The sequence below is a fragment of the Cavia porcellus genome, unplaced genomic scaffold (assembly GCF_034190915.1).
Source record: "Cavia porcellus strain 051 isolate PalLab524CR breed Dunkin Hartley unplaced genomic scaffold, mCavPor4.1 scaffold_1, whole genome shotgun sequence".
Taxonomy (NCBI): domain Eukaryota; kingdom Metazoa; phylum Chordata; class Mammalia; order Rodentia; family Caviidae; genus Cavia; species Cavia porcellus.
This window is the reverse complement of record NW_026947484.1, coordinates 199,111,411-199,135,719: the sequence shown is the minus strand read 5'-3', so window position 1 is coordinate 199,135,719 and position 24,309 is coordinate 199,111,411. Positions and strand designations below refer to the sequence as shown.

At 57.6% G+C, this 24,309-nt stretch overlaps 1 protein-coding gene across 1 annotated transcript; it reads right to left on the bottom strand.

Moving 5' to 3' along the window:
* Positions 1-19: 19 nt before the first annotated feature.
* Positions 20-23,880, bottom strand: Adgrd2 (adhesion G protein-coupled receptor D2). The gene is made up of 26 exons (XM_063256720.1): positions 23,819-23,880; positions 22,537-22,635; positions 22,156-22,219; positions 21,657-21,869; positions 20,698-21,339; positions 20,342-20,440; positions 19,953-20,038; positions 19,439-19,717; positions 18,428-18,539; positions 17,700-17,834; positions 17,305-17,428; positions 16,953-17,058; positions 9,785-9,940; positions 8,984-9,087; positions 8,331-8,433; positions 7,934-8,087; positions 7,405-7,538; positions 7,209-7,324; positions 6,632-6,916; positions 4,337-4,487; positions 4,022-4,295; positions 3,246-3,304; positions 3,026-3,146; positions 408-472; positions 207-313; positions 20-101 (listed from the first exon to the last, which is right to left on the bottom strand). The coding sequence occupies exons 2-26, from the start codon at positions 22,570-22,572 to the stop codon at positions 20-22; spliced, it is 3,807 nt and encodes a 1,268-aa protein (XP_063112790.1). The 5' UTR covers positions 22,573-22,635; positions 23,819-23,880.
* Between the last annotated feature and the right edge of the window lie 429 nt (positions 23,881-24,309).

Genomic DNA, 24,309 nt, shown 5'->3' with positions numbered 1-24,309 from the left:
TTGCGTCCCCTCCTGTCCCTCACTCTCCCTTCAGCATCCCTGGAGCCACCCATGGAGTCTGATCCAGGAGGCGGATCTGCCAAGGGGCCTTCACCAGGGACCTGGGGGACATGCCCCGCTGAGTCCTCTTCAGCCCTCAGTCACCTCCCTGGATGCCTCCTCCCCTCCCCCAGGCATGCCAGGTGGGTGACATCAAAGATGCTTGCTTTGTCCCAGGCATCCAGGCAGAGGCCTCGCCTGCCTTGTCCTGCTGTCCCACGTGTTCCTCAAAGTCATTGGTGAAGGTGGCAGCCCTAGACGACAGGCAAGGAAACTGAGGCACAGAGGAGTGAGTGGCCCCTCCCAGACCACACAGCTAGGAAGAGATGCAGCCACTCATGGTGCACCGCTCCATTGTCCTGACTTACCTTGACCAACTTTCCGGCCACTCTTGGCCCTTTCAGGACCTGGCTTAGATGAGAGACAGTCTCCTCTAGGGGGAGATAGCATCGACTACTATGTTGGGGAAAAGGTGCCCCCCTGACCACTGCAGACTCTAGCAGGACCCCAGCTCCTGCTCCAAGCACTGTCCAGTCTCATAAAAGGAGTCTCTTGATCAGATATTAATTCAGTGCAATGTATCATGAAACAGATAAAATGAAGAAGTGAACTTTTTTATTCCTGGGGGACAAGAGAACAGACAGGAAAGTTTTATAGCTAAGCCACCATTCAAATTAGGTTTTGAAGGATGCCTAGGAGTTCACCAACTAGAGAGAGGTTGAGGTAGTCCAGCAGAAAGAACAGTATGAGGGCAAAGGGATGGAAGGAGGTCAGCGGGCAGTGTTTGGAGACTGAAGAAGGCATGTGCACAGGGGAAGGGTACAGAACAGAAAGGGGCATCTTGATCCCCTCAGCAGCTCTTTTAATTGGTTGTGGCAATATAGGAACCCTCCCAAAGAGAGGGGAAGGAGTCAGAGCACAAGAAAAGGCAGGCGGTCTTTGCTTCCTCCTCAGACGTTCAGGCCCCATGCTGGTCCCTCATGCTGCCCAACACTCAACGGGGCCACCCTGTTGGGACTGAGTGACCAGTTTGACCCACCCTCCTCCCAGCTTCTGCCATCTTCAGTCGCCGGGCAGGGACTCCACTGCCCTCTGGCTCCCAGCCTGGCATCCTCAAGACCTCAGCATGGTCTGCAGGCCAGGGCACCTTCCATACATCCTGGCTATGTGCCACAGTGACCAGAACGAGTTGCCAGAGCTTCTCGTCTGCTCGCTGTCCCCAAGAGGGGACTGAGACTCGGAGGGGAATCTCACCAGCCATCTCAGTGTTTGGTGGCTGGGCCTGGCCCCTCTGTGGTCACCTTGGAGATATCTTTCCCCTGCTCTTGTGCTGTGTGGCCAGAGGCCCCCAGGTCTGAACTTTGGAACTGGCCTCTTCCCCCCGGGAGGGCAAGGGCCGGCCTGCGCTTCCAACTCCAACCCCAGGGACCCACCAGGGACCAGGCTGTCCCAAAGCCAAAGTGGTTACACAGCCCCCACCCCTACCCCAGGCTAGCAGGACCCCAGACAGGGATAGCAGAGCCTCTACAGCACTGTTTATTACCAGACACGGGCAGGACGTGGGGCGAGGCTTGGGACCAGTCTCAGACAGGAGGATGGGGGACAGCGGGGTTGGGGACGAGCAGGCCCCACATGGGGGCGTGCAGTGGGCTGGTCCCGGCTGCTGGCCTCACTTGGGACGGCCAGCTGCATCTCACATCCAAGTTGGGGTTCCAGGATGAGGTCCCCAGGGCAGCTGCGCTAGAAACCTAGCGCAGGGGGTGGGGGGAATGTGGGAGGGTGTCAGCTCTTTGAATGGCTCCCCAACCCCAGATGGGGCGGGGGCTGGAGGGCACTTTGGTGGGGAAGCCCGGCCTGGGTCACCCCGACCAACTCCCCTCAGGGCCTCTCTGAGCCTCAGTTTCTCTATCTAAGGCCACATACACAGCCCCAAGGCTCCCTGGGCTTTCAGGAGGGGCGTGTTGGCACCGTGAAGGTCACACGATGGGCAGTTCCTGCTCCCTGCGCCTCTGCCTAGGTCCCTAGCGGGTCGCGGGGTGGTTGGGTGGGTGTGGAAGCTGGAGCGGCGCAAAGGCTGGGGCTGGGGGTCCGGAGGGTGGGGCCGAAGTGGAAGCGACTCCGTTGCTACGAGCGGCCCTAGCAACGCACCCATTCAGCAGAGACAAAGGCGCTGTCACTTGAGCGCAGAGGCACCGCGCGGCTCTTGTTCCGGCAGACTCAGCGCCCGCGGGTGCCGTGGGGGCGGGGTCCCCCCCTCAGATCGCCCCCCTCCCCCGCCGGCCCTGCGCGCCCCCTACCGGCCTGCAGGCCCAGTTTGCAGAAGGGGAAGCCGAGCCCCGGACAAGGGAATATGGGTCCGCCTGTGCCTACACTCACACCCATGGGACTGGAGCTGTGCCTCAGTTTCCCCATCTATGCAGGTTGGCCTGGCTCTGTTCTGAGCCAGGGCAGCACGCTTCCCGCGTCACTGATGCCAGGGGTTCGACAAGGGCGGGCCCCAGGGACAGCGCTTAGCCAGGCCTCTGGTCCCCACTGGAGCGAGAGGCTGGGCATTGTGGGTCTGAGACTGTGGGAACTCAACCTGGGAGTGGTGGTGCATGCCTGTCATCCCAGTTCTTTGGGAGGCTGAGGCAGGAGGCACTCACAAGTTCAAACCCAGCATGGACAATTCTGCAACTTAAGGAGGACCTGTCTCTAAATAAAGCACTCAAAGTGGGCTGGGGATGTAGCTCAGTGTGCAGGCCCAAGGTTCAATCTCCAGCGTGGGGTGGGGTACATGAGACTCGGGCTAAAGAGGCAGGCAGCAGGATCGCCGTGGCTCCCCCAGGCCAGGCCATCGCCCCCCCCCCCCCCAGCAGGGCCTGGCTTTCAGGCCCGGGCGGAGATCAGCACGGGGAAAGTTGAGGGAGGTCCGTGTGGCTGCGTCCCAAGTAACTGGCACTGGGGCTGGGTGAGGGTGTCGCCCCGAGTTAAGGGGATCACCTACCCGAGGCCTTGAACGCTGTCAGCTCCACGGCCTGAAGACAGAGGGCACAGCGTGGGCCCCCGCCCGGCTGCCTTGCAGATGGCGCCTCCCTCCGCCCGCTGGCCTTGGCATTCACTTCTGCCTGCGGCTCTCAGGCTCTCACAGCGGCTCCCGGAGACCGAGACCGAGGGCCCAGTCCCAGGGGTGGGGGAAGCCTGCTCCGCCTGAGCCCCAGACTCACCGGTCTCTCGGGGTCTGTGATGGAGGAGAAGGCTTCGGGGATCCCGGGGCTGGAGGCCGCTGGCAGGGGAAGAACCCGGCGCTGAGGGTCAACGCAAACCCCTCCGCTTCCCACCCTGCCGGGGCCTCCACATCAACTTCCCTGCTACCCCAGATCAGCGACAGGAAACAGGTCCCGCGTGGCATGCAGGAGGGGCAGGGGGCTGGACTGGCCTTGGGGTCACAACCCATGCATTCACCTGTGTGCAAGCCCCCGCACCCCCACCCCCAGGAGCTCACCCCACAAGCCTCAACTCTGGCTGGGCACCAAAGTTTCTCATTCCTCCAGGAGGTGGTAGTTGGGTTGGGCACAAGCTTCTTTTGTTTTTTAATTTTTGTTGTTGTTTTGTTTTTTGGTACTGGGTATCGAACTCACGACCTTGAGCTTGCCAGGCAGCACTTATACCACTAAGCTAAATCCCCAGCTACTTTTTTTGTTTTTTGTTTTTTTGACACAGGGCCTGAATGTGTAGTTTAGGTTGGCCTTGGACTCACTACTTAATCCAGGTTGGCTTCAAACGCACAGGGATTCTCCTGCCTCGGCCTCCTGATGGGATTACAGGCAGGCACCACCACTCCTGGCTCAACAAATCATTTCTAAGCCACTCCTCAACGCTGCAGAGTCTCTAGGCCTCAGTTTCCTTTTCTTTCAGACCAGCTGACAGGGTGTGTCACTGTCCTCGCGTCTCTGCCTGCGCCCCAGGGGAAACCGAGGTACGGCAGGGGGTGAGGCCGGACCTCTGAGAGCCAGGTGTCTTCTCGGAGGACTCCAGGCTGTGGGGCCCTCCTGGGAGCGCGTCTGGAAGGCGCGGGCGTGGGCGTCGGGTCCCCCGCGGGGCGCCGCGAGCGCTGCCTTCTTCTCTGTCACCCTCTGTAACGCGTTCCGCACCTGCAGGAAGGCGCCGAGGTCCGGTGGGAGACCCTCCTGCCCGGCCCCAGGCAGGCCCCGCAGTCTGCGACCTGGACTCACCTCCGCGTTGCAGGCGGCGTAGACCAGGAAGATGTAGGGCCCCTGGGGACAGACCCGGCTTCACTGCCCGGACCCCCGGCCACCCCACCCCGCCGCCGTCTTTCTGGGGTCGCGGCGCCCCCTAGTGGTCTCCGGGCATGGCAGAGCTGTAGTAGAGCCCTGCCGCTAGGGGGCGTCTCCGAACTGCGTCCCTTGAGCCCGAAGCACATAGCCCATTCCGGCAGCCCCGCCACCCTGCAGGGGCGGATCAGACACCTTCCGATAGCCCGAGGCCTTACCATCTGGCAAGGGGGATAGGCCGATTCCCCTTTTGCGGCGGGGAGGTGCTGCATGTGAGGGGCTCAGAGCTGCAGCCTCTGGGGTCCCCTGGACCCTCACAGCGGCTGCACGGGGTAGGGTGCTCCTTCCCATGTGATGGACAGTGGCCCTTTTGGCCTGGGGTAGGGGACACAGAAATGGGTCTCAAGCTGCAGCGTGGCCCAGCAGGTGGGATTTGGAGCCTGGGATAGAAAGGGCAGGGGCTCGTGCCCTGAGGCCAGGCCTGGGGGACACTGGGGTATAGGGACACCCTCCAGGGCTGGAAGCTGAAGCCCATGAGTTCCAGTTCCCAGCATCAACTGATAGACGCTGCCTTCACCCTCTGGCCCCCAAGATGGCTCCTGGCAACTCTTGCCCCAGAGCCAGCCTGTGCCCTCCCTGCAGCCTGGCACTGCCCTCCCTCCCAGTTCCTCAACCTGTTCACCCTTTCCAAACTGCTACCCAACTAATCTAGCACCTGCCTAGCACCCTCCATGGCTTCCAAGCAGCCCCAAGACAATGTCTGACCTTGTGACAGCTCTTGAGGGTCTTGCACTGTCGGGTGCCCACACACCCCATTTCTCACTTCTTCCTCCCCATGTTTACCCCAAGGTGCCATGGCTTGAGACTTTTTTTCAGTACTGGGAATTGCACCAAGCTATCTCCTAGGCCTTTAAAATTTTTTTATTATGAGGTGTGGGGGGAGGGTCTCCCTGAATTGCCAAGTTGCCTAGGCGGGCCTCAAACTTAGGATCCTCCTGCCTCAGCCTCCCAGAGTGTGGGTATGTGCACCACACTCTGCCTTGGAACATTCTTTTTTCTCTCTCCCTGTGCAGCCCTCAGGTCTTAGCCCTTCAGGATGTTCTCACTCTACCTCCCCACGAGTGGCTCCTCTGTCCCCACCCTGTCCTGACTGCCCCTGGTCTGAGACCATACCACTACCTCTCCCTCAGACTGAGAGCTGCACAGGTCTGGTTTACCTTGTTCAAGACTCAGTGTGAGGCTCTCCCCAGCAGGGGTGGTCTGAGCCACAGCTGGCTGAAGAGGGGACTTTTTTTTTTGCCTTTTTCCTTTTTATTGGTACCAGGGATTGAACTCATGACCTCCTGCTTGCAAGGCAGGTGCTTATGCCGCTGAGCTAAATCCCCAGCCCAAGAGGAGACCTTTTGTTCTCCATCCACAAAACCCAGCATAGGCAGTCAAAGGAAACAAAGTCACCCCTGAAGAGGGAGCAAGGCTGGGCCAATGCTAGTCTAGTTCCTCCTTGGTTACTGCCCTGACAGCAGACCCTGTCCAGCTAGGAGAGGGACAGGAGAGGCCAGGCTTGGGAGAGCAGAAAGGGCACCTGTCTGCGAGCCACACCCACAGAGGTCAGCAGGGCAGGAGAGAGCCAGGAAACTCCCAGAGGGGAGACAAAGAAGCCACACAGAGAAAGCCGAAGGGAAGGAGGGAGCTGGAGGGTGGTGAGGGCGCCCCATCCCTCAGCACGTCTCTGCGCACCTGGGGGCACGGGAAGACAGGGAGCCCCAAGACCCACCGCACAATCCCCATGGCAACAAGATGCTGTGCCTGGGAGGGGGAAGTCAGCCAGGGTCACAAGACACCAGGTGCGGAGCTGGAAGGGGAACCTACAAGGTGCAGAGGACTTGGGACTGGGAGGCGGCTCTGCATTTGGGGCCCAGTGCTACACTTGCCCACTCTGAACCCTTAGGTGAGTACAGGAGGCCTCAGTTTCCCTGCTGATGAGGCAGGCTGGGGGATGGAAACGCAGCCACCCCGTGTAAGCGCCTAGGTGCTGACAGTGGCTGTCATCGCCTCTGCCGCGTCTCCCTCAGAAGCTGGGGGCTCTGAGGACACAGGCTGGATGGAGTTCTGATGTCCAGGGCTCCTTCCTGTCCAGCCTTGGCCTGGGATGGCCCCACTCTTCCACCCAGAGAGGGACCCTGGCTGAGGACAGCTGGCGGAGGGACCACAGGCCACAGGGAGAGGTGTGGGGAGCCAAGCAGCACAGCAGGGCAGGGGCCTGGCCGGAGCTCCCCTTCCTCCCAGCGCCAGCTCCCAGGGCTGCCACCACCTGTCACCGTCTGGGTCCCCCAAGAGCAGGGTCTTGTGCCCATGGTCCCAGGCCACAGGGCTCCTCTGGTGCTTTCCTAACCCTCCTCCCCAACACTGTCCTCGCCCACGGTGCAGCCCAGGCTGGCTGGCCCTGCAGTGGCCACAGACCCATGAACCAAGCAGGAGGTACCTGGAGGGAATTGAGGCCCACGGCGGCGTAGGCCCAGGCTGGGCTAAGGTGCACCAGGACGCCGACCAGCCAGGTAAGGCCCAGGACAGGCAGCAGGACGAGCACTGGCTTCACTGTGGCCCTGTGGAGGGTGGGCAGGGCTGGGGGTGGGGGCAGCAGTGCAGCATATGGGAGTTTGGGGAGGGTTCCGAGCCGCACACCTGGGACCACATGCAGGCTCCTGCCCAGGCAGGACTTGGGGCTGCCACCATACCCCTGTCCCCTTCCCAGACACCCAGGGGTGCCATGAAGTCTGCGCCGAGTCCCCAGTTCTTTTCGGTTTTTGATTTTGAACTGAGCCACATGCTTAGCACAGGCCCCCCTACTCACACCGACATGCCCCATGGGCCCTGGGTCCCCCAGGCCGGCCTCACCACATCTGAATGCCAAGCTGCTGCTGCAGGCCAGGCTGCGGGCTCAGCATGCGTGCGCGGCGGCGGGCACTGGACACGGTGACCGTCACCACACGGAAGAGGATGCAGGTGTTGGCCTGGAGAGCGGGGGTCAGCAGACGAAAGGACCCTGGTCCCTGACATGTCCCCCCCCCGCCAGGACCCTTTCCCGGCTCACAGCCAGCACGAAGAGCACAGGCCCGGCGAAGGCCCAGATGGCGTCTGTGTGCACATTGAGCCAGCAGTGTCCCGAGGCCACGTAGTCGCCAGGGCTTGTGACCAGGGTGACAGCCACAATGACTGTGGGTGAACCTAGGGAGAGAAGGGGTGGCCTCAGGCCATGCTGTTCACCTCCGGTGGCACTGGGGAATTGAACCCAGGGCTACTGTACTGAGCTTCCCCAGCCCTGTTTGAACACATTTTAAATTTTAAACAGGAACTCAGTGAGTTGCCCAGGCTGGGCTGGAACTTGCCATTCCCCTGCCTTAGCCTCCCAGAGTAGGACAGGTGAGCGCCACACCTGGCTGTGTCTCTGCTTTTCTCTCTAGGACCCACCCACTAAGTGTCTCCCAGAGGTGCTTTGCTGGGGGACACTGAGGAGCAGCACGGAGTGGGCCTGACCCAGTGGGTGGCTATGGAGCCATGCGGGCTTAGGAGTGGGGACAACAGAGGCCAGGGCTCAGTACAGAGCGGGGTGCAGGCCTCACCCCAGCCTGCAGTGTAGTACAGCCACATCCGGGGCCCCGGGCGCATGCTCACAGCCACCACCTTGCTCCAGAGCAGCAACCCCTCCACCAGCATCCAGGAAAATGCAGCCAAGAAGAGGAGGTGCATAGCAGCCGTGACAGCCACACACGCCACCTGCAGGGAAGTGGGGGCCCCACGGAGGTCATTCCTTAAGCAGCCCCATCTTGGGTCCCACACCCATGCCTGGCATTGCCACCCCAACAGGCATGGTGGGAAGATCTCTGGGTGGGCCCTGAGGGACCTTTTCCTCCAGGTCCTGTTCCTCCCCCACAAAGACGGCACGGACAAGAGGACAGCCAGGAGACACTTGAGTATTTCTGGAGCCCCCGAGCTCCCAGCCCCCACTCCTCTGCCCACCTGACTGGTCTTTGCCCACTCGCTGGCCATGAGCAAGCCCTCAGCAGAGGCCAGGGAGAACGTGAGATTCTTGTGGACTGTGGTCCGCTCTGACTTGGGTACCCTGGACAGCAGAGGAGCCAGTAAACAAGGACAGCACCGCTGGTCCCTTCTCCCTGGAAGGCTCAAGTGCTGCGGGGCCTTTGGGAGGTGACTGGACCACTGAACATCACACTGGTTATAGCATTAACGCACTGATGGGTCTCAGCTGATTTGCAGTCTGGAGGTGGGGCCGGAAGAGGCGGAGCTGGGGGCGTGGTCTACAGGGGTTTGTCCCCTCTCCAGCCCTGCCGGCTCTGTTCCCTGCTCTGCTCCCTGGTTGCCCTGGTGAGAGCCACTTTCCTCCGCCAGCCCTTCCCGCCTTAGAGCTGGCTGTAGATGGAATCCTCCAGAAACCAGGAGCCCAGATCAACCCTTAAGTTGTGAGCGTCAGATGCCACGTCCCAGTGATGAGGAAGGGATTCAGACAGGCTGGCGGCGCAGTGGCCCAGCATGGCCCAACGGGAGGCCCCCTTGCATGGTCACTTCAGCCAAGGGTGGACAGACAGCGGCCTGAAGAGCTGTGGAGGCCCAGAAGGTGCAGCATCCAGCCCAGGCGCTGGGGCTGTCCTCACCTGGCCACCAGGAAGAGCAGGAAGGTGGTGGCGAGGGCACAGAAGGACACACCACAGCCCACGAAAGAGAGAGTCCTCAGCAGCGACTCCTCCTCGGGGCCTCTCTGCAGGGAGGGACACAGAAGGCCTGTCACCCCCGACTTAGACCAGACCCTCCCTGGAAAATCAGGGATGGTAACGGCACCAGCTGGCAGGGCCAGGCCTGCACACGGTAGGGGCTTAGTAAGTGGGCACCTGCACCTGTCCTGCTGGCTGTCCCCAAGCCCAGTCACAGGGAGGGCTCCCCTGGGACAGGTGACCGCACACATGGGATTCTGATGGGTCATTACAACTTGGAAATGTCTGTGCTACCTGCACAGGAAAAACCCACTGAATAATGTGCGCCCCAAAGCCAGGTAAGCTCAGCCTCCCAGGGGCTCTGGCCTCCGCAGCTGACCCAGGTACCTCTCAAGTTCCAGGAAGCTGCCCCAGCCTCAGCACCCCTAGCATTTGCCGCCCCATCTGTCAGCGCTGGCCCCTCAGGGTGCCCTTGACTGGGTCACCGCTTCCTTTTGGCCTCAGCTCCAGCCCAGGCCCCGGGCTCTCAGAGACCCCACGTGCCACTCAAAGCCGTTTCCCACTGCACCCTCTCCTGGACCTGCCCTCCTCCGCCTCTCCTGTGGGGGACTCGTGTGAGGAGCCCGCTGTGCCCTGTCCACCTCCTCGCCCCTTATGTGGGCCGGTGCTCTGTCTTGAGCTGTCTTCCTTGGCCTCTGCCCTGCCCTGCTCTTCCTTTCTGACCCGGTTGAGAGCCCTGCTCACCTGGACGTCATAGACCTGCAGCAGGATGGCGAAGCTGGTGCTGTGGTTGCAGAAGCAGGCGGTTGAATCCCGGTGCAGGGCAAGCACGGAGCAGCTGGTGGTGGCCCAGGATCCCCCTGTCTCTGGGCTTGGGGGCGGGGAGGAAGCAGAAAGTTCCTGGGGTGGGATGACCCACGGCCATGGCAGTGGCAGACAGGGGGTGGCCTCATCTCAGTGCTGCTGCCCCGTCTCTCGCCAGCTGTGTGACTCTAACCAGGCTCTGCCCTGCCATGGGCCTCAGTTTCCCATCTGTCAAATGGGATGGTGGGACTCCGGCTAACGCCAGTGACCGCCTTTCTTGCAGACACTGGTGACAGAGTAGCTGTGACTGGTGTCTCTGCTATCAGTTAAACTGGGGCAGGGGGCGGGCCACCTGCACACCTTCGATGCACCCGTCCCGCCCCACTTGACAGATGAGTTCCCTCACATACTGACAGTGGCCTCCTTACACACCGCCTGGGACTGAGCGCTCACTACTTCCTGGGTAACATGTTCTCCTGCCCAGATTGTCCTGTAGCTGGCTGGGCCCTGGAAATGACCTCTGCAAGGTCAGATACACACCTGCATCCTGCTTCAGATGTGAGCAGTTTATGTCTTTTTTAAAATGCTGCCTGATTTCAATAACCTGGAAATGGAAACTCACCTTGTACTGAGGTTCCAGAAAGCACAGACAGGCTCCACCAGCTTCTTGGGGAAGGCCTAGGGCAGGAAATAGAGGCGTGAGCAGGGCACAGGGCGGCGTGAGGGGAGCAGCCTCGGGGAAGAAGAGGCTGGAGCAGAAGGGGAGGCAAGGTGGGCGCACGTCCATTCCAGCATCGTGGGGGACCATGGAGACGGCCCTGGACTGGCAGCAGTTAAGCTACCGTACCCCGGGCCTGGTGGTGCACACCTGGAGTCTCAGCCATCGGGAGGCTGAGGCAGGAGGATTGCCATGCGTCAAGGCCACAAGAACACAGGGCTACATGGTGACGCTCTGTCTCAAAAAACCAATCCAAACTAAACCAAGCCAAACAAACAAGACGAAACCCTGCTCTCACTCTTCCCTCCTGGGAATGCCCTGCAGCTGGTCAAATCAACTTGGGGGGCTCTGTCTCCTGATGTCCAGAGACGGCCATGGTTCATTGTTCAGTAAAGAAAATGGCGCACCATCATACATGGTTGAGATTTAAGCTCCATGCGTGTGAACACGCACATGCACAATACACAGTGAGCATGCAAAATGCACACGCACACGGTCTCTGAGCAAACACAGCTCACCTGGCTGTTCTGCACCTGGATGTGGTGTGATAAGTGCACCCTTCCTTGGTAATTAAACAGGGACAACAGGGCGATTTTCTATGCTGCCATTAGCAGTGACAGGACGCCAGGTGGTCTGCGATTCGAGCCCCAGCTGGGGAGTAAACTGGGCCATTTTTCCTGACTGAGGAGGGCAACAGCCATGTCACTCCTTGGTGTTTTGCCAGTCACTTTGAGGCCCTCTAGACTGAGAAGAAAGGTATAAGTTTGTGTAACTTCAGGAGAGGAGACTGAGGCCCAGAACGGGTGTTTGCCTGGCGTATATCACACAGCACGGAGCCTGAGCCTTTGCTCAGGCAATTCCATGCTCCTCCTTCCCGTGATGATGTCTTTGGGGAGCGCACCCCTTCTCAGGCTGACTAAAGAATCCTCCTGTATATTCATTTATGATATATTTCCTTGCTGGATGTGGCAGTACATGCTGTGTTCTAGAAGGCTGAGACAGGAGGATTGCAAGTTAAAGCCCAGTCTAGGTACCTCAGCAATCTAGTGAGACCCTGCCTCAAAATATAAAGGGCTGGGGAGCAGCTCACTGTCAAGGTCCTAAATTCAATCCCCAGCACTGTTAAGAAAAACTCCTGGGTCTCAGGCACTAATAGGACTCAAACACTAACACCCCTACATTCTTAAAATGGGTGGTTACCACACCCCGTGGTGGCTCTTTCAAGCACATACACCAGAATATACATGGAGACGTACGCAACATACCTTTGTGCCCAGGATTTCAAACTAGAAAGAGGTCGCCAGACTAAGTAAGAATGGAGTAGGAATGGACTGTCGCAGGGCTGAGTGGGCTCATTGGCACAGACAAAGCCCTGCAGGTTTCTGAGGGTCAAATTCACTTCAGACCACTCCTGTGTGGGGTCGCAAGCACCAGCACAGAGCAGCCAGTGACGGGCCAGCAAAGGACACCCATGGCTGAGTGAACGTAGAAGACACCAGCAGGAGAGGCGAGAGAGGACCATGTTCGTGTGGCTCTGTGGGAAGGGCAAGGGCTTTGTTCTGTGAAAGGAAAGATGTGTTGGGCGTGGTTGCTTTTTTACCAAGATGGCGCCCAAGGCTGAGAGGGAAGTTTCTGCCCCGCCACAGAGCCAAAAGAAGGGCTGGGAAGGCCAAGAAGGCAGTGCTGAGAGGCGTCCTGGGCCTCAGAGAAGATCATCTCCATGCCACACACCTTCAGGCGGCCAGGACACTGTGACCCTGGAAGCAGCCCACATGTCCTTGGAGGGGAGGCCCCCAGAGGGACATGGTGGCCACAAGAGGAAGCCACAGCCCACTTGTGTTCATCATGGATGTCAAGGCCAACGGGCAGGGATCACACAGGCTGAGGAGCAGCTGTCACATGGAGGAGGCCCAGGTCAACACCTGACCAGGCCTAAGGGATGGAAGGAGGCATGGATTTGACTGCTCCTGACCTGGACGCTCAAATGTTACCAACAACACGAGGATCGTCTAAACAGACCTCAGCCAAACTATTTTGAAATTTTGTACCATTGTTTTTATTTATTTATTTTTCTTTAAAAAAAATAAGCTGAGCATGTTGGCTCATGCCTGTAATTCCAGTCCTCGGGAGGCTGAGGCAGGAGGATCATTGCAAGTTCAAGACCAACTTGGGCTACAAAGTGAGCCCAAGGCCAGTGTGAACTCCATAGGGAGGTCCTCTTGTCAAAAAAAACTAAATAAATAAGTAAAAATAAACTGACCTCAGCTGGCGAATTCCAAATGCGTACTGCTTTAACATTAAAAAAGAGAGATAGTTACAGCCTTCTGTAAAAGGAGTGGAGGAAAATGCACCACAACGCTCACGGCGCTATCTCTGGATAACAGGAGCCAGGCAGTGATGTGAGCCATGCGGGGGGCTGTGAACAAGCAGGTGATTTCAGGCCATCTCACCTGCTGCTCACCTTCCGCGGCGAAGCCTGATTCCTGACAGGCCAGGACCAGTGCTGGCTGGGCTGGGGTTCCTGGTCTATAGCACAGCAGGCAACTACAGTTGACAACAGTGACATTCGGAAGTAGTTACTGGAGAGGATTTTGAATGTTCAAATGACAAATGATGGCGGTGATGGGTACGTCACCTACCCCGAGCTGCTCACTGCACACAGGATGCACTGTAAAACATGACACTGTACCCCGTGGGTATGTTCAATGATTATGTGTTCACTAGAAATTAAAAAATATAGCTGGGCATGGTGGCTCACATCTGTAATCCCAGCACTCAGGAGGCTGAGGCAGGAGGATCATTGTGAGTTTGAAACCAGCCGGGCTACAAAGTGAGCTCAAGGCCAGGCTGAACTGCATAGAGAGACCCTGCCCCAGAAATATATATGATTATATATATTAAAAGTTAGCCCTTTGAAAATAAGCAAAATTGGTAAACCTCTATCTAGATTAGTCAAGAATGAAAAAGAAAACATCACTAAAGAAGCTACAGATGTTAAAAATTTAATTAGGGAACATTGCAAACAATTTAATGCTGGAAATTCTATAATCTAGATGAAGCAGAAATTCTTTGACCTGCACACCTTTTTAAATGGTTTCAAGAAGAAATAAAGCACCCAAATCACCCACATCTATTAAAGAACTATATCCCACAACTTACAGTCTCCCTGCAAAGAAAATGCTAGGCCTAGGTGCCCTCACTGAAGCCTACCGAACATTCACCGAGCAGGAGAGAACATTTTCTAACTGACTTTATGAGACCAGCATTAATTTGATAGCAAAATCAGAGGGCGAGATTACAAGAAAACTATACCACAGGTTATTCATGAGCATAAGTGCAAAAATTATTAATAAAATATTGTTAATATTAATAAAATAGTACACCATAACCAAGTGGGATGATTCCAGGAGCCCAAAGTAGGTCAACATTGGAAAAGCATCCTATGCATTGGAAGTGCAATCTACTGCATTAAGGTTACACCGTGTCAGCGTGGAAGAAGCTCAGGTGCTCCCCCCGGGACAGATGGCCACGAGAATTGTCCTACTCAGCAGGGAGCTGGACCCTACTGGTGCATTGAGCCAACACAAGAGACAACATCACGACCAGAAAGGACAAAAGCAGCTCTTCACTTGCAGACAACCTGAGCTCCTGTGCAGAAAGCCTATGAGTCCCAGGAGCGGCTCCTGGCAGGCTCCCCGCATTTAGCAGGGCTGCAGGGTGCAATGCTGGCGGCCAGGCTCAAGAGGATTCTCACACACTAGCAATGCATGACTGGAAATGCAAAGCAGGACCATCTGCAGTCGCATCTAAAACTATACAGGACTCAGGGACACGTCTGACTAAACGCATTGAAGACTGTACACTACTGTGCTGAGGGGAATTTAAGAAAACCTAAGAAATGCAGGTGGACGCCTGATCGTGAGTTATTACTGAGATGCCGGTTCTCCCAAACTGAGGTCCAGGTTCAAATCCAGGTGTTGATTTTGATTTCTGTTGATATTGATAAGATGATACTAAAATGTATATGGCAAGGGAAAAAAGCAACCTAGCCAAAGCAGATTTGAAAACAACAACAGCAACAACCAATCTGGTGGGCTTAATTTACTGATTTTAATTTATCATAAAACTGTATTGATCAGAGCGGTATGGAATTAGCGTAAGGCTGGAGCTCAGTGGAACATAACACATAACCAGGTGTGGCGCCTCGTGTTTGTGGCTGACTGTCAGCAAAAGTGATGCAGTAATTCAAGGGGGAGGACTAATCTTTTCATGACTGGTGTAGGAACCCAGTGTCTGGATAGAAGGAACTTCGATCCTACTTTACATAATAAGTTAACCTGAAGTACAGCAGAACTCAACAGAAAAGCTGTAACAATAACCTTCCTTGTGAAAACCTGTGTGACCTTGGGGTGGCCAATGAAAACCAGGAGCCATACAAGAAAAAATAATACCAAATTGGACTTGATCACGATTTGAAACTCACCTTCCAAAGGCACTGTTAAGAAAGTAAAAAGGCCACCCACGGATTAAGAGACTTATTTACAAAACTCGTATTTGAAAAGGGGCTTGTATCCAAACTATGCAGAGAATTCTCACAACTTGAAAATGGAACAGAAGGGACTGGGGATCTAGCTCAGTGACATAAGCGCCTGCCTTGCAAGCAGGCAGTCATGAGTTCAATCCCTGGTACCGGTAAAAAGGAAAAAGACAAAAAAAAAAAAAAAAGGAACAGAAAATAATTGAAAAAATATTTGTTTCTTTTCTTTTTTTCTTTTATTTTTTTGTCTTTTTCAGTACCAGGGATTGAACTCATGACCACACACTTGCAAGGCAGGCGCTTATGCCCCTGAGCTAAATCCCCAGCTCCTTGAAAAAATATTTGAACATACATTTAACAAAGGAACACACACACACATGCCATGGGTGACTCCAAAGACACTCACGATCACTGGTCTTTGAGGAACTGCAACTTAAAGCCACAGTGAGATGTCAGCATGTGACCGTCACAATGTATGATACTGACAAGACTGGGAAGAGGTCACAAAGATGCAGAGCACCTGAACTCTCAGGGATTTTCCTGGGGGAACGCAGATGGAGCAACTACCAAGGAAAGCTGGCTGCCCTGCCTCTTACAAGTTAAAAATGCACTTACACGGAACCTGGCAGGTCCGATAACAGGAATTTACCCCACAGAAAAAAAGCTGTATGTCCACAGAATGGCTTGTGTATCAGTGCACGCAGCAGATATATTAATAATAGCCCAAACTGAAAATAACTAAAATCTCTTTTCTTTTTTTCTTTATTATTTATTTGTTTTTTTTATTGGTACCGGGGACTGAACTTACGACCGCCTGCTTGCAGGGCAGGTGCTTATGCCGCTGAGCTAAATCCCCAGCCCAAAATCTCTATCAACAGGTAAATGGAATAACAAACAATGGTAATCCACACAATGGAATACTACTCAGCAGCGAAAAGGAATGAACTGCAAAAATGTGCAAACCATGGATTATTCTCAAAAATACCATCCATGCAACAGAAGCCAGATCTCAAACATTTACCCTGATTCTATTTATCAAAAGCTCTAGAAAAGACAGACACACTCTACGGTCAGAAGCAGAGCAGTGATTTCCTGAGACAGCTGTTGACTGGGGAGAGGCACAGAAAGCCCTTCGGAAGTCAGAGATGTCCCATACCTCCACTGGGGCAGTGGTGCTTGGGAATCCAGACTAAAATTCATCAAATGCACACTTAATTATGGATTTAAGCACTTGTGCCCCTGTATTTTGGGGTTTGGTATTCACAGAGTAAACCAATCACAGATGGAAAAAATAATTTTAATTGCTGTACCGAAAGGGAGGGCTTTGGGCATCACCTAGATCTGGAGATTTTTCCGTGTCAGTCTACAGAGAACCACCTCACCTGGGACAGGACTTCCACTGCCGTGTGTCACCCTCCAGGGCTCCTGCGTAGAGGGGCAGGTGAGCGGTCTCTATTCTCGGGAAGTAGGAGGCAGGGAAGCGCTATGGTCTCCCAATGCGTCAGGGGATGGCCAGTGGCTTCTGGTTTTATGAGTTCCCCAGCCCTGGACAAAATCCTTGCTCCTGCCACCTAAAGCTGGAGCAACAGCATTACGTCCCCAAAGGTGACAGGGAGTGGGCAGTGGAAGAGGTAAATGCATCTACTTATTTAATGCTTAGTTAGCATCACTGGGGGCCACAGCCTAAAGTAAGCACACAAGATGTCACTCCCCCTTTCTGTTCCCTTGAGGACAGAGGGTCGCTATGAGCAAGGTTTTTTTTTTTTTTCTTGACGTTGAGACCTTGGTTGTGCAACAGACATACAGTCCTGAGGATGGGGTGGGGCGCACCAGGGTCAGTGCCCAGGGAGTACCTGGGCCTGGTGTCGCAGGTGGAAGGTCACAGCAGTGCTGACTGGCCCGGCAGCATCCTGCAGCTCAGAGGAAAGGACAGCTGAACCCACTTGGGTGCTCAGGAACCTGTGGGGAGAACAGGGGTGCCTGAGGGCAGCTGTGGGGGTACAGGCCAGGCCCTGTGCTTACGGTGCCTTCTGCATTCAAAGAAAGTTGGTTCTTAGGGCACGGGCTCCTGCCCAGCCTCAGGGTCTTGCTGATGGCCCTCAGGGCTGAAGGCAGGACCCTAAGTGGCCCCACCAGCCCAGGAGGGGGTGGCCAGGGAGGGCCTCAGGCCGTGATCAGCCACTGCGGGGAGGGGGGGTCCCTCACCTCTGCATCCTGCTCGCCTCCTCTGGACTGGCAGGGAACTGGGGCTTCAGGCTAGGCGCTCCCAGGGTGCGCTGGAAGACACTAGATGAGAACCAGCTGTGGATGGCGGTGACTCCGGAGAGGCCTGGCTCAGGGCAAGGGAGACCCAAGACCCAGCCAGGTGACTGGGAAGGCAACCCCAGCTGGCTCTGGGGGGAGAACTCTCCACTTCACAGATAGACAAACTGAGGCCCAGAGCTCAGCCTCGAAGCTCCATGGCCCTTTGTCCTCCCCCCCCCGCCCGCCCCAGCAGCCTCAGGTGGGGCCTTCCTCTCCTGCCCACTCCTGAGGAAGACTCTGTAGGTTCAGCTGCGGAGACTAAGCGACAGTACTGCAGGGCCGGTGCTAGAACCCACCTTTCCCGAGGAGCCGCTGCATTTCCCCGGCGGGGATGTGGATGTGGCCGGGCCCCTCCGGGAGCCCACCGGGCATGGTGAACGTGTAGCCTGCAGTGCTGGCCTCCCTCAGGCGCAGGCTCCGCACCTCCAGGCCTGAGATGAAGCGGGGCAGCGGCTGCGCCTCAGGCAGAGCTCGGGGTCGAAGCCCCAGCTGGCAGCTCTGCAGGGTCACAGGCCTGAGGCCACCAGTCCTGCTCAGGGTGGCCCAGCCACTGGCCCAAGGCTGGGACTTGAGTACCATCGAGCCATCGAGCAGTGGACACCAGAGGACATGAATTTGCACTTGCAGGCCACCACAGCCACTCCACACTCAACCACCAAATTTCCTGAGCACACACTTGGCCCGGTCCTGGGTAGAGCTGGCTTGGAAACAGCCCATGGCACCCAGGGGTGTCAGGACAGGGAGCCAGTCCTGGTATATAACTACGACAAATGCATTAAGAGCCATTTTCACGTGCTGTGGTGATGGGGGAGGGACAAACTACCAGTTCAGAGCTCAACCTGGGACAGCGTCCTAGTTAGCAGGGTCCTGAAGGATGAAGAGGAGTTTGCTAGGAGATCAAGGGAGAAAGGGCATTCTGGATGGAAGGCAGAGGCAGGAAACCACACCGAGGGTCAGTAGAAGTGCAGAGAGCTCTTTTGGGCCAGGCTGAACACTGCCTGAACCAGGTATGGTGGGTGCTCACCCATGTGGCGGTACTGGATGTGTATCCGGGGCTGCTCAGGGCTCAGCGTGGTGCTCAGCAGGGATGCCAGGGGCTGCACAGTCGCCAGCAGGGCCATAGGTCCGCCAACCACCTGGGAGGAAGGGGTCCCTCAGCGCCGCTGATGCGCTGTATCCGCCGCTGCCGCAGCCCTACCCTGGGCTCAGCAGATTCTGAATGCACTGTGAGGTGGCTGAGCTGTGCTAGATTCTGCGTGGCTCCAGGAGCCTTGGGATCAAGTCCGGGGTCTTCCGCAGGCGGCAGGCGTCCCTCATTCCTGCCCCCGAATATCCCTCAGCCACCCCGACCCCAGGCTGACCCTATAATGGGTGCCCGAATTTTGATTTTAAAAAACAAGCCACATGGAAGGTGAGAATGGGAGGAGGGGACACACACACCATGCCACCAGCAACTCCTCCCCACCAAGAAAGGCACCACAGGCCTGTGTGAGAATCCACCTTTTCTCTGCCAGAAAACTGACACTCCTTCCCCAACCTGCCATGGTGCCTGAGATCCCCAATGTGGCTTGCACACTTCTTATGACAGGAAGCTCACCATCTGTCCTGGTGACAGGACCAACCTGCTAGGCAGAGCCACGCTGCTACCCACACCGGGGGCCCAATTCTGTCCTGAGGCTGTAGTGCTGGGTCTAAGCCTTCAGCCCCACGGATCCGTGGCCCCCATGCACAGCTTCTTGTTCCTTCCCAGGCTAAGGCCCCAGGGCCCCGGATGAGGCCTCCAACAGCCTCTGCTGCAGGCAGCATCTTTGTCGTCTTCTGAGGAGCTCGGCAAGTACTTGGACACCAGGAAGGCCCTTTCTGATTCATGGCTCTCAGCCTTAACTATGGATGCGGATGTTCAGGAAGATTTAACATACAAACTAGATAAATAGAGAGCTTCTTTCTTCCAAGAGATGCAGAAGTAGAGAAATGGGCACTGGCTCGCCCATGGTGACAAAACAAGCCAGGGTCCGGGCGAGCTCCACCACCTCACCTTGCTGATGGACAGCCATGTGCCAGCCAACCGCTCCTCCAGGACCAGGCTGGTCACAGACAGGACGCCCCGGGCCAGCTGCTCCCAGGGCCCCGCCAAGGGCTGTGGCTCCCTGGCCCCAAGGGCTGACACCCTCTTCAGGAAGTGCACGACAGCCAGCAATGCCGCTGGCCCCAGCTCCGGCTCCGGGGCCAGCACGCTCTCCAGGATGCCCAGGAAGCTGCAGGCCTTGTCCAGGGACAGTGGCGCTGGGGCTTCGGAGAGGGGGTCTGGCAGGAGCTGTGGATAGAGGAGTCACTAACTGCCTGGCCGAGTGTCACAAGGGGATCCCCTGGGGCACTCTTGGGCTCTGCCAGGGTCTTCTTGGTGGGTGCAGGTCAGACTTGTCAGAAGCTCCCAGCTCTCAAGGGCTCCAAACTAGGGAGCATGAGCAGTCTCAGTTCCTGCACCAGACTTCCCTCTGCAAGAAGGAAACTGAGGAACACTTAGACCCAGTTTCCTGGGGGGGACTCACCACAGTGTCCTCGGCCAACGCATTGACACGGCTGATCACATCTTGGCCCGGCCACAACTGGATGTCCCTTAGCTGCTCATAGATCTCTGTAAAAGGGAGATGCCAGACTGCTCAACAAGTCCAACACCAGCACGTGCTGCCCCGGGGGTGGAAAAACACACCCACATCTGGAGCCCTGTACATAGTGTGCTAGGTGGAGAAACTGAGGCACAGGCAGCAAAATCACTTGCCCAAGGTCGCTATCCTGGGATCCAGCCCCAGTGCTGTGTGGCCCCACTGTGCTGTGGCCTAGATTGCAAGCTGTTGAATCCTCAGACTCTGCCAAAATGGCCCCTCAGCTCCGTGGCTTCCCCTCAGGGGAGCCCAGGGCACAGCCAGGGTGCACGCACCTTTCCTGTAGCAGCAGAGGAAGAGCCGCGCCTGCACGCAGAGCTCGGAGCCCGCGGTGCCAAGACCTGGGTTCCAAGTTGGGCACTCCTCCGAGGGCACTAGCGGGGCAAGGGCGGGGTCAAGGCAGCACCCAGCTCCCTATTGGTCACATGACCCTCCCCGTGGGGTGGGAGGCGCCCGCACACTGCGCCCAGTGGTAACACTGCCTAGGGAGGGCATGGGCAGTTGGGTCAGGCAGCATGGCATAAAGGTGAACTGGGTCAGACTTCGGAAAGGTAAAGTGTCAGGAACGGGGGGGGGGGGCTGGCAGGGTCCAGTGGGGCCTGGCGGTTGGGGCGGGGCGTGAACCGCGTACCGGGACAAACAAGGTGCACGCGCACTACAGGCAGCAGAGAGGGCGTGATGTTCAGGGCGCTTGGGTCCCAGCGGAACAGCAGGTCACCTGGGGGTGGCTTGCAGGCGCGTGCCCGGAGTAGCTCTGCGGGGCTCAGCCCTCTGGCCCACAGGTGGAAGTCGGTGAGGTTGCCACTGAAGGCGTCTCGAACTGAGAAGCCGCCGCCCGGGAAGTCCTGATCTTGGCCCAGGACCAAGATGCCACCGGGCGGCACAGGATGGCCCGCGCCCAGTCCCCGCGCTCCAGCGCGCCGCCGCCCATCAGCGAACAGCGCCCAGCGCCCGCCGTGCTGCTCCCACGTGGCGCACACGTGGTGCCAGCGGCCGTCGGCGCGGAAGGCGGCCAGGAAGGGCGAGTGGTGGCCGCGCACCACGAGCGCAGCGCGCACGGCGCCGCCCGGCTCGGCGAAGGCGCGGAGCTGCAGCGCGTTGGGCAGCTCGGGCGCCGCGACGGAGAAGAGCGCGGCGGCCTCGCGGGAGGCCGCGTCCCACTGCACGAGCGCGCACGCCGTCAGCGCCGCCAGCCCCGGCAGCGGGCTCCGCAGCCTCGCCGCCCGGTCCGCGCTCCGCTGGCCGAACACCAGCGCGGAAGTCGTGTGTGCGCCTGCGGGGACAGGCAGACCCGGCCCTCAGTTTCTCCGGCTGCGCACCCCGCCCCGCCCTGCTTTTGAGTGCTATTTGGCGCACCCGCGGAGCCCCTCATGAAACTTAGGGTGCCTCCCGCCTCGGGGGGAAAAAAGAAAGGATGGGGGGGGTATCCCAGGTTCTCTGCTCCAAGGGTCACCCTACTTCCATTCTACGCAGAAGAGCCGGGAGGTACGGTGAGGTGTTTCTTTGGGCGCTTTCCACAAAGGACTGTCACTGTAGGCTCCCATCTCTGAAGGCCCCCAAATCCCTGCCTCGCCCCAGACCCCCACTCACGTCTCTGTGGGAGCCGCTGCATGGAAGCGTCTCTTTGGCCCACCCAGACTGAGTCGCTAAGCGGTGGAGCAAGAATTCCATCCGGGGGACCCAGGGCCAAGTGGCCAAACCTCTGTTCACAGGACTCTTGGGCTTGCCACCAGCTAAGCCGCTGCCCCGGGAACTTGCAAACACTGTCTGTGGTCTCCACCACCTCACCAGGGGCCACCAGGTCTGGAGGACAGAGGAATGGATGGGGGAGCACATTTTGTGGGCCCTTCGACCTTCCTGCAGTGGGCAGGGTCAGCCAAGGACATGGCACTGGGAGTCTTTTGGTCCTGAATGGACCTGACCCTCAGCTGTGTTCTGTGACCAGGTCAGTCCGGTTGCCTAGGCAGAGCCTTCCCAGATCTACACGACACAAACGAGGTGGACACGAGTGGAGCCCACGGTGGGGTCCAAACTTAACCTGGTTTCTGATCTTCCTCGGCATTGAAGAAGAGGGATCCTTCATACCAACCTGTGGCCCAAGGAATCCTTGGCTCTGTTGGGGGGTCAGAGGAGGTGCCAGAGAGGCTCCAGATCTGAGAGAAGACAGGCAGGGCTCGGACAGGTGCCCCCTCCCCACATGCAATCATCGAATGCCCACTGAGTGCTGCAGGGATGCAGTGGAAGCTCCAGGCCCTAGGGCGGGCAGGATCCTGGGCAGGTGGCTGTACTGCCCTGAGGGGTTTCAACCTTGTGGAAAGTAAACCTGGTGAATGAGTGTGAGAGGGGCTTCTGCTCTATTTCTATGCCCAGGCTTTGCAGTGGCCTCATGATGTGGGGTGGCCATGTGAACCCCTAATGTCTTTGGGTCCCCCACACCCCTCCCCCAAGTCCCTTTCTAAAGCTCAGGTACCAGCAGGTGGAGGAGGCAGCAGCAGCAGGAGGCCATGTGGATGTCCGGCTCCAGCAGGGGTGTCAGAGGCGGCAGGGGCACAGGCCTGGCCTCTGTGGGCTGAGGAAGAAGGAATGCAGCTCAGCATCCTGCTATGCTAACCCTCTGACTCTGAAGTCACACTGCCCTTTATCTGGTCCCAGATCCCACCGGGCTGGAAGCCAACCAGGGAGAGGAGCCCAGGAAAGTGTGGCCGCCCGCTGGGGATAACATTTGCTTGCACAAAGGGATGGTTTCTGGGAGCCCCTTCAAGGCTGAAGCTGGGGAACAGTAGTCCCGGTGAGGAGGAAGGGCAGGAGGCAGTCAGGCCCCCGCGGGCACTGGGCAAGGGCTTCCCAGTACGGTATCCCATCATCCCCTGCTCCTCAAACTACAGGCTGTCCCACAGTCCCGGGGAGCAGCCTGTCTCCAGACCCCCGTCCTCCGTACTGGGGACTGACCTCAGGACCTCGGCACTCAGTTCCATCTCCGGCTGTTTTTATTTTTTAAATTTTGAGCCAGGTTATTGCTAAGTTGCTCAGGCTGGGCTCAGACTTGCAGTCCTCCTGCTTCCACCTTCCAGAGTGCTGGGATTTCTTCTTTCACCATTTGCCACACTGGCCCCCACCCGACAGTGGCCTCTCCCTCACAGACATCTGCTCCAAGGCTGATTCTGTATCACTCACCCCACCCAGCCCCAATGGTAGGTCTGCACACCGGGGTGCTAACCTGAGCTGGGGTGTCCTAGTCATGGGTGACCTGGGGGTCACTCCTGTCAAGTAGGGGGAGGGGAGGGATTTGCAGGCCAGACACTGCCTCCTGGAGCCATCACCACTGACAATTTACATGCTTTCTTTCCTTCCACAGAAAGTCAGCACAAAAACCAAACATGCCCCAGCATAAGAGATTTACATTTTCTTTTTGACTCTGGAAAGCACCATCCACTATCACCCCCTTTAAACAGCACCTGAGTTCTCCTGCCTCGGCTCCCAGCTCTAAGAGGGTGAGGAATTCATCGGGAGTCTGGTCCCGGCCAACTCAGCATCTGGCATGCGCTGGGCACGCAGTTGGAGACCCACAGATGTCCACCCCTTTCAAGCTGCAGCCATTCTGCCCTCAGGCCACCTTGGCGCCCCTGTCCTCTGATGCGGCGGGCCCTGGCTAACACCGGGGAGAGAGATGAATCCCGCCTAGGCAGGTGGACCTGCGACCCAGGCTCCAGTCCCCGTTGGCCCCTTCTCTGTTCCCGTCCCCAGCTCCTCACCCGCGGTGCTAGCAGCCTGGTCAGTCCGAGCCGCTGCAGCTGCCCTCTCCTCTGCTCGGTGTTCGGCTGCTCTCTGCTCTCAGCTCCGGGGCGGGGCGGGGACCCCCCTCCGCCTGAGCTCCGCCCCCGGGTGGCTGGGAGGGCCCTTTAGTGCCGGGATGAGGCCTGTTGTTGCTTCCTGCCCCCAGCACGCAGGTAAAGTCACCTGTTAGCAAATCAAACATTTGGGAGATTCGGATCCAAAGCAAACTTGTGGCAGCCACAGGTGCCAGGAGGAGCCGCGGCCAGGAGGGTCCTTATTCCCGCGGCCACAGGGTCAACCTTGAAACCGGGCCTGTGGGCTTTCAAAGAGTCAAGTAGAAGCTAGCAGGGGGCGCAGTGCCTGTCATCCCAGCTATTCTGAGGCTGAAGCAGGAGGATCAAACTTCCAGCCCAGCTTGGCCAAATTTAGTGAGACCCTGTTTCAAAAGAAAAAATGAAAAGAGGTGGGG